Genomic DNA, 10,207 nt, shown 5'->3' on the forward strand with positions numbered 1-10,207 from the left:
ACAATGGGGTGCAGAAGTGTGGGACCGCTAGTTCTTCTAGTGCTTCTATTTTTCAATATTTTCTATTTAATTTTTTAATTTTTTTTTTATTTTTTAAATAACATTACAAGTACTAATATTTGAATTTTGTAGTATTTAGTAGTGTGGTCTTAGTGCTGTTTCTATGGTCCGGGGGTCGCGAGTTCTAATCCTGAGCCATGCCGCTTTGCCATCAGCAACCAGAGTCAGAGAGAGCACAATCAGCCATGCCCTCTGCGAGTGGGTAGATTGCACGCTCTCCCCTCATCACTCTTAAAGCGATGTTCGGCAGGCATTTGTTAGCTGGTGTGGTGGAGCTGGGGAACGAAATTAGGACATGCATGTGAGATTAGGCCTCAGGCCTGTAGATAAATTGGCTATGCTAAATTGTCCCTTATGACAACTATAGCTAACAGATTTAACTCCAGCTAAGACAGCCTAACTATAGCTAAAAGGATAAACTCAGAATAACACAGACTAACTTTAGCTAACAAGGTAAACTCAGACTAAAACATGACTATGTTAGCTTAGCTGTTTAACTCCGACTAAAGCTAATAATTTAATAACGTTAGCTAATAATTTAATAATTAATAGTATTACAGAGTGCAGAATACCATCCTGAGTGTCTCTTAGGAGTGAAATCAGGACAAGGATGTGAGATTGGGTCTCAGGCCTATAGATAAATTGGCTATACCAAAAAACAGCAAAGATTTAAGAGTTGTACAACTGAGGGCACAAAACAGTTCTAAAGGCCCATTTGCATATAATAAATAGAGTTTAAAGTTACAGCATATTCACTTTCCCAGGGTATAGGTCCATATTATTAAAGCCTGCAGTAAAGACAGGGTGAATGAGGTCAAAGCAACTTAATACAAGGACACACAGTGTCACTGATGTGAAGTACCAAATTCATCTTTAAGTGCTAACAGTGCTCCCTTGTGTTGAAATGTTAGCCCACTAGAAGTGAGCAAGTGAGTAAGTATGTTAAAAGCCATGTCAATGAGGTGCTTCAAATCTAATAACTGCAAAGGATACAATTACGTCTCCTAACTAGGTCCTGATGGCTTACGGCAACCCCAGTAACACTTAAATACCTTCTCACTGAAAGTGTACTAATGATGCTTTACTGTAAAACTGCTTGAACAACCTGGTGCCAAGAGCAAATATTACATATGTGCCTAAAAGACCATTTCAGGACAATGTGTACTAGATATAGTTCAACATCTAAACCTACTACATCTAAACCTAAACTTAGCCTACTACATCTAAACCTAAACCTAAACTTAACCTACTACATCTAAACCTAAACCTAAACTTAACCTACTACATCTAAACCTAAACTTAGCCTACTACATCCAAACCTATACCTAAACTTCACCTACTACATCTAAACCTAAACTTAGCCTACTACATCTAAACCTAAACTTCACCTATTACATCTAAACCTAAACCTAAACTTAACCTACTATATCTAAACCTATATCTAAACTTAACCTACTACATCTAAACCTAAACTTAGCCTACTACATCTAAACCTATACCTAAACTTAACCTACTAAATCAAAAGCTAAATATAAACTTAACCTACTACCTCTAAACCTAAACTTAACCTACTATATCTAAACCTATATCTAAACTTAACCTACTACATCTAAACCTAAACTTAGCCTACTACATCTAAACCTATACCTAAACTTAACCTACTACATCTAAACCTAAGTGTAACCTAACCTAAACTTAACCTACTAAATCTAAAGCTAAATATAAACTTAACCTGACTTAAACCTAACCTACATCTAAACCTAAACCAAAACATAATCAACTACAACCCAATCCAAAACCTAACCTACTACATCTAAACCTATACCTAAACTTAACCTACTACTTCTAAACCTAAGTGTAACCTAACCTAAACTTAACCTACTAAATCTAAACCTATATCTAAACTTAACCTACTACATCTAAACCTAAACTTAGCCTACTACTTCTAAACCTATACCTAAACTTCACCTACTACATCTAAACCTAAGTGTAACCTAACCTAAACTTAACCTACTAAATTTAAAGCTAAACATAAACTTAACCTACTACCTCTAAACCTAAACTTAACCTACTATATCTAAACTTAACCTACTAAATCTAAAGCTAAATATAAACTTAACCTACTACCTCTAAACCTAAACTTAACCTACTATATCTAAACTTAACCTACTACATCTAAAGCTAAATATAAACTTAACCTGACTTAAACCTAACCTACATCTAAACCTAAACCAAAAATCAATCAACTACAACCCAATCCAAAACTTAACCTACTACATCTAAACCTAAACTTAACCTAACCTAAACTTTCTACATCTTAAACTAATTCTGACCATAACCTAATCTCAATTTAACCTAACCTACACCTTAACCTAAACTTAACCTACTACACCTAAAGCTAATTCTAATGTAAACCTAAACTTAGCCTACATCGTCTAAAGCTAACTCTAACCTTAACCTAAACTTAACCTAATTTACACCTTAACCTAAACCTTAACAACCTACTACACCCAAAGCTAACTCTAACATTAACCTAAACTTAACTTAACCTAACCTACATCTTAACCTACTACACCAGAAGCTAATTTTAACCTTAACCTAAACTTAATGTAACCTAAACCTAAACTTAATCTACTACATCTAAAGCTAATTCTAACCTAAACGTAGGCTAAACTTACATTAAACTAACACTTAATCCACCCAAACATGACCACAGTAGAAGTTCTCTTGAATGTGAATGTAAATGTTATGTTGCCACTGTTTTCTCAATTGTTCTTTGAGGACATGAGAAGCTGCGTAGAAGCTACCAGTGGACAAGAGGTCTTTGTGCACTGTAAAATGTGTATGAAATATTGAATGGGAGCTCCTGAAAATTGTATGAATTTGGCAGAGGGCACCCTGTTGCAGTTTTTGAAAGAGCTGATATCCAACCACCTCTTGCAAATCTGTACAGGTAGAGGACCTCAGGCCTAATATGATACTTTATACTTTGTAAAGTTTTCTTTCTGTCCTTGATGAACAGTTTTTTTTCATGGCTCAATCTATAAACCCACATCGAAAGCAGACACTCAGGTTCCAGTAGTTCACCTCGACTGTCTCTGGAGATGCTGGCCCTGAAAACGACAGTGAAAAGTGGCTGATTCAGTCCTCTGAGAATTCTTCCTCTACGTAACTGCCTGTTAAAAGGACGCAAAGCCTTGGATTGGCAAAAGAAACGCTCTCAAAGCTCTTCGGTGGTCTTGTTCATGTGTGCGAGAGAGTGTTGTCACGAGACAAAGCCGCTACAAAAGACTTTGGCTACTGAATTAACAGAAAGGGCCTCTTCAGCGCTGGCACTGTGTGACTGAAGCAAAGCGGAAGTGCTTGTAAGGGAGCTCAGTCTGAATGAAAAGGCGATGGAGAAGAAGACAACGATTAAACAGCAGATAATTACAGTATGAACAATGTCAGTGGAAGTGGCTGTTGTAGGCTTAATCTGACCTCATCCATAATGCTAATGGTTGTGTGCGTATCATGACTTTCTTGGCCATTCGTTCTGTAAGGTGTGGGGCTGAATGGAGGGGGGGTGGGGTGGGGACTGTCAGTTTAATGACCCTCCCACATGTTTACATCCGTGTTGCATAATCTGCATAATATATGAAGGCATTTTCATAAACAAACAATAACAACAGCTAAACAAACTCAACATGTCCTGCAGTAATGGCATAATAATGGCATATTATTGTATATTAGCAGCCAATTGATTCCTATAGAAAATGTTCCTATGGATCTTATTAAAAATAGAAAATATTACATAAGGGAAGATGTGATACATCGCTCTTCCCTACACGTACATTTCCATCTTCCTCTCTCCCTGTGTGTGTGTTTCCCACGGGAGGTGCCAGACGGCCAGTAATTTGGTTGTCTTGGCTCGTCTGGAGTAACACCTGCCCCCTCTCTGGGGAAACGGCCTTTCAGCCAAGAGGGAAGACGAGGAGCAAACACTCGCCGGGCAAAAATCACACTCCTGAGCTCCACACGTCGACTGACCACCACTTTCGGTCTGCGTTAGGTTCTTCTAATCTGTTTGTGGAGCTGGGCTGCGCAACATAACCAGATGATAGGAATACAAACAGCACAAGATCAATGTCCCACTGTCAGTTCCTTATGGAAATGTGTTCTTTTCCAATAATATATAGAAGCCTCAAGAATAATAATGAGGTAGGCTCTTGCGTTGGTTAAAAGGAAGGCCTACTATCAGGGTCTTGCATGCCTTAAAATGCTATAAATGGACTCATATGGTTGCACTGGACTCAGTTTTGCAGTCCGTAAGGTTGGATATAGTCTCTTGGAAATAGCCACGCTCTAAAAACGAAAAGGCTAAATCATGTCTTTGAGTTAAATTAGATCCTTCGCTTGCTTTTTGCTCGCAACTCACTGATACCGAGACATAGTTTTGTCTATTTTTAATAATAAATAATTAATAAATGCAATCATTTGTTTGGTTTGTTCAGCATAACAAAATAGTATTTGACCTGTATACCATATCAAGGCCTACAAGTCTTTATTTTCGGCATATGGCCGACACTTTTATCTGGAGCAACTTACATCACATTACATCACATTACACAAGCAGGCAAAAGCAGTGTTGGAAATGTTGCTCGACGAGGCTTAATGATGTAGAGTGGTGTGTTTGCCTGGCTTGAGAACTGAAGCCCTAATCCTCTACAGGGAGGACAGTACTGTTATCCACTACGCTACTTAACCACAGTAATGACTTGATAGTTGGGGTTCGCTGTAATAAACAGTTGTAAGGTCAAATCACACTAGGCACACAGTCATCGTTGCTCATTAGTAAACAGGAAAAAGACGTACGCCGTTAGTCCGTTTCTCTCGTTATTGTTTTATTTCAAAAAAACAACTCACCAGTAAAATATGAAAAAATGCTTTTGTTTAAAAACCAGCTGTCACAGCAACTCTACTACAAAATATGTGCATAAAGCAATAAGGGCACAACCCTGAAAAGACGAGAATTCTTTGGATAGCAGATATTTTTTTCCCCCACTATAAAATAACTTATTGTAATTATCTGTCTCAGTGCGGAAATGAATACACAAATAAAATATTTTATCAAACAGCGTAACACGTAAACACCAACAAAACAAACAAACAAACAAACAAAAAAATAAAGATCAGACTTAAGATGTCATATTTGGTCGCATCAGGAAGCCTGTGTTCTTAACTTCCTCTGTCCTCTCTTAAGTCACATCATCTCATAGGCCCTGCCATAACCGTAGACGAAAACACGCCTCCTGTATCTCCATGCTACTTCTGAATTTCTCTTCATGTTCACGGGAGTTTCTCTTCTAATGGCCACGACTACAGAGCGGCCTCAAGGTTTCTTCTCGGTTTAGCGTTAAGCTAAGTCTACTTCAGCTCTGTGGGCTATGGTCGTTGGCTAATGAGGACAGACTTCTGAGGAAAATCACTTCTCATAATAGCCTATCTCTAATTTCATCACAAAATATATCCAATATAAATAAGTAAACACTGAAAAAGTGCAGTTGGACTCTTTAACTTTTTTTTCTTCTTCTTCTTCTTCTTTTTTTTTCATGAAAAGTTGAATGTCACAGTCTAACACATATGGTAACGTTGCTTCTGCAATAGGCTACGTACGAACACCCAGCATACTGTACATTTATCTAAAAACAACACCTTAACGGAAAACAATTTCTGAAAAAGCAAAGAAAATAACTTATTTATAAATAAATAAATACATAAACAAGTAAACAAGCAAATAAATAAATAGATAAATGAATAAGAAAAGGTTAAGGTCACAATGTTATATTTTAAGTGGCACTTATACGTATTTTGTTTTTTTTTTCCTGACTGGAAAACTACTTGCTAGATCTAGGGAGCAGCTAATCGGGGTAGGGGAGCGCTTATGTAGTTCTTGTTCACCTTCAGTGCAACTGGTCATCTACGGCCTGCACTCTCCACTTTGTCCATACCGTTGTGGTCATCCAGGACTGCCGCAAAGAAGGCTAATTCCAGTTATTTATTATTTTTTTTAAAGTCCCTTTCGGCTTTATTGCATCTCTTTTAACCCCCCACATACAGCCTACGGCAGGGACCACAGTCTTTTAAATGGTTTACGACTCTTGGAGTACTCACCATAGTTAAAGGGGACATTATAGACAGTCAGGGGTTCCCAATCCTGAACCTGGAGACCCCGGACTCTGCACAGCTAGCCTAGCAAGTCTGATTTAACCCATTACATCATTATAAAAAGCTCCTTGTGTGCTGGGTCAGGTAGCAAACACCCCCCCCCAAAAAAGGCAGAGTAAAGGGGTCCTCAGAACAGACTCTGGGAACCACTGTTCTAAGAGGAAAACAAAGTCACTAATACCTAAATTCGGACGAACACTTGGGTGATAGCTATCAAGTGGTATCAACCCTTCCACCCCTTCCAATAGCTCAGCTCTCAAATTCAGCTGAGTCCAGTATAAATCCCCTCCTGAACCCCCAACTGCAAAACACTGACGCCATTTTTTTTCTTTTTTTTTTTTTCTTTTTGTGAAACAGGGCTCTTCCGTCTACCACCGGAAGCGTCCTGTTTTAAACGTCTAAAACGTGGTTGAGATAGGAGATGTAGCAGATCGCCAGTCTCAGGATTTCGATCTTGGAGAGCTTCTTGTCAGGGGGCAGGGTGGGCAGCAGCTTCCTCAGCTCGCCGAAGGCCACGTTGAACGCCTCCACGCGGATCCGCTCGCGCGTGGCGTGCGCCGACCGGTACTTGGCGGTCGCGCGCCGCCGCCGTCTCTTCTCCTCCCGGGTCAGGGCCTGAGGAGCCAGCGGCCTCGCCTTGCCCTCTCCGTCCGTCGGCTCGTCCGAGAGGCAGCTTGCCTTGATGTCACCGAGCACAGTCTCGGCGTCCGACTGACTCCAGGGCAGGTCGGGGTCGGTTTGGTCTGGGCTCAGCATCATTTTCCCCCCCTTTAGAGAAGTTTCCCGCCAATTCTCTGTTCCGCGGGAGCACCTGAGGGAACACAGTGACGTCGCAAGTTCAGCCCATGTCTATAGGACGTGCATATTTTAGCAGGTTTAATTCATTTAAGCTTCTAAACGTAACTAATGAGGCTCAGTTTCCCAAACGCGTTTAATCTGAACTGGTGGAGAGAGAGATATATATATATACTCTCTCTACCATTGAAGAATTAGATTTGTTGAGCAGATACGTTTGGAAAAGCCAGACGTTTTTAAAACGACATAAAAACGTACAATTTATATATAAAAAACAAAATCTGAATTTTTATAGTTAAAAATACAAAAGATACATTTTAAATCACCAGGTTAAATTTAGCATATAATACTCATCTACTAATTATGTGTATTTTTGTTCTCAAAATAAGGAAAACGATTTTTCAGATATTTTTTGTTTATGTTTTTTGTTTTTGTTTTGTTGTTTGTTTTTGTTTTAATTAAGTCGAAAGCAATAATTTACAGCCCCAGGAAATTTTGTCAGCGCTTCTACACTGAACCAAACATCTCAACGTTTTTTTTGTTACTGTGTTATTTATTTATTTATTTTTTTTACTACCTAAATTTTATGTGTTTTATGTGTATTAATGTTTCTGCTAACACATAACATAATAACTGATAACTATATAATAATGTATCATATAATAACCACTGTGTAAACTGTCTGTAGCAAACTACAGTGATGGTCTGAATCCACTATAAGAGAAACCTGTAGCTTTATCACAGATTATATTTTTATTGGGAATCTTATTAATGTAAACGTGTTCAAATGGGAACACAACCCGGTTCAGGAGCATCTGATCATGGCAGATGTTTACGGAGCTGCAGTGACATTTTCATTCCGGCTCAGTATTGACTGTTAATTCATCAAGCGGGAGTCAGACGGAGCCTGAATTGAGTTCTGTTCGGCTCCTTTGTTTCGATGCTTAAAGCCCAGCAGATGCTCAGCAGAGGAGCAGAGGTCCGTTTCTGTTGTTTACTTGTTGTGCCCCGAGGCCACACAAATGAAACTTACGGCTGTGGGTTAAAACACGTATACTAACTCCCATCAGGAGTGGGTTAACCCCCCCCCCCCCCCCACACACACACACACACCCCACCCCAGCTCATTAACGGGTCTGTTAAAATTACTTACATTTACTGTTGATATATATATATATATATATATTTTTTTTTTGTATTTTATATAAATACAGTTAAACGTATTCCTTTATTTCGCATTCCCTCCCCGTGAATTCATTCACTCTGCGCTGCTCTTAAATGTAGAAGTACCACGATAAGAGATAAATGATGTTTTTGCTGTAAAATATTTCTTATAGGCGTGAGTGTTAAGCTGCCTGACGTCCCTCCCCCTGCTCCGATCCATATTGTTCCCCTCCACACAAAATGAGTGCAAATATGATAATTTTCGAGTCATGTTCCGTAATTAAAATCATCCATCTGTCCCACTATAAGGGTTTGGCTCGTGCTGCCTGACAGGACAAAACGGAACTGGAATAATAAGAGGCTCCAAAGGTTAACATCTGTTGGTGCAACTTTGGGGTTGGAGCAGCACAGGCAACATTTCCAGCCTCGACAAAGCGAGAGCAGCTTCACTTTATCAGCAATAATAATAATAGCCTATGATACCTCATATATCGTACATCATTTATCATAACAGTAGTTTTGCATAAAAAAAAAAAATAATCTGAATGTTGAGATTGTTTGGCTGACATATGAGTCAGAAGCAGACTACTAAAAGAAGCAGGAGTGAAAATACTATAAATATATTGTTAATAAAAATATAAAGAATAAATAAATAGGGGGCAAAAACTTCAGAGATAAACAAAGGTCAGAATATATATATATATATATATTTAGATATATTTAGATATACAATTTCTTAGTTTTTTTCTGCATTTGTATAAATCATTTTTATTGTATTTAATTTTTGTATTTTTAATACAAAACGTTTAACTTTCGTTTAATCGAAAATGATACAATCTGGGCTGTATTATTTAATATAATTCAATATATGATATTAGTTTAAATATATAATATTTGATTTTATATATATAACTGCATATATGTGTGCATGCATGTATAAAACTATTTTTAACCTTTTAAAAAAATAATAATTTTACCTTCAAAAATGAAGTTGTTTTTATATATTTATATCATATCTATATATAAATCAAACTGGATGAAATGATGGATATCTATCTGTATTTCCACAAACCGTAAAATGCTGACCGGTCCAGAAAAAGTGTGTCCCTAATGTCCTCCCTGCTCTCCAACTCTGGCCCCTAAGCGCACGCGGTTCCGTGGCTTCTCTCCTTCAGCATCCTCCTCTTCCGCCTCTCCGATCACTTCACTTTCCCGCGGAGAATCCGTCAACAGCCCTCACTAAACTGCAGGTCGGAGCCGCTGCTCGCGCGGAGCGCTCTCTGACTGATCTGCTGCTCTTTATCTCTCTTTAATCTGAGGAGAGATCGTCGGCGCGTGGCCTCGCGCAGATAGAGATCTCGACGAGCTGCTGTCTCGTGACCCCTCCGGCTTCAGACAATAGAGCGAGATGGCAGCAGCGAGATCAGATGGAAAAGTGCAGAAATGTTGTCAGTCCTCCCGGTCTAGGCGAGCAGCACGCCGAGAAGGTAAGCAGTCCTGGAGTCGAGGATCATCTCAGGTTGGATTCTGGATTTCGTTCACGTCTCTTCTGTTTAAGAGTCCGCGGCTCTACCAAGATCGGACTCAATCGCCTACGAGTTGGTAGTGGAGCGCTGTCCGGAATGACGGGGAGGTGGCATATATTTGTGGGGTGGTATTGTCTAACACCGCCCCTTCTAACATCACACCTCCCTCTATCTCTCCCTCCCTCTATCACACCCCCCTCTCCTCCATCTCCTCCTCCTCTTCCTCCTCCTCCAAGGTCCATGGACAAGGATGCTGAGGAGAGATGGACAAAAACCAGAAGGGGTACTTCTGCTAGCCATTGTCCATCTACCTCTGCTACCTCGGCTACGTTCATCTGGATTAGTCTGGAACAAGAAGTCTAACAAGGAGTTAAAAGAAAGAAATGGCTGAATAGGGTGTAAGTTTGTCCTATTTGAGGACACGGGTTGCACCTTGCATAGAGACAGGTGTAATC

At 39.4% G+C, this 10,207-nt stretch overlaps 1 protein-coding gene across 1 annotated transcript; it reads right to left on the reverse strand.

The window, feature by feature from the left end:
- Positions 1–4,922: 4,922 nt before the first annotated feature.
- Positions 4,923–9,823, reverse strand: LOC140536006 (helix-loop-helix protein 2-like). The gene is made up of 2 exons (XM_072657613.1): positions 9,299–9,823; positions 4,923–7,078 (listed from the first exon to the last, which is right to left on the reverse strand). The coding sequence occupies exon 2, from the start codon at positions 7,024–7,026 to the stop codon at positions 6,658–6,660; it is 369 nt and encodes a 122-aa protein (XP_072513714.1). The 5' UTR covers positions 7,027–7,078; positions 9,299–9,823; the 3' UTR covers positions 4,923–6,657.
- Positions 9,824–10,207: the final 384 nt, after the last annotated feature.

This window comes from Salminus brasiliensis, chromosome 15, assembly GCF_030463535.1.
Source record: "Salminus brasiliensis chromosome 15, fSalBra1.hap2, whole genome shotgun sequence".
NCBI lineage: Eukaryota > Metazoa > Chordata > Actinopteri > Characiformes > Bryconidae > Salminus > Salminus brasiliensis.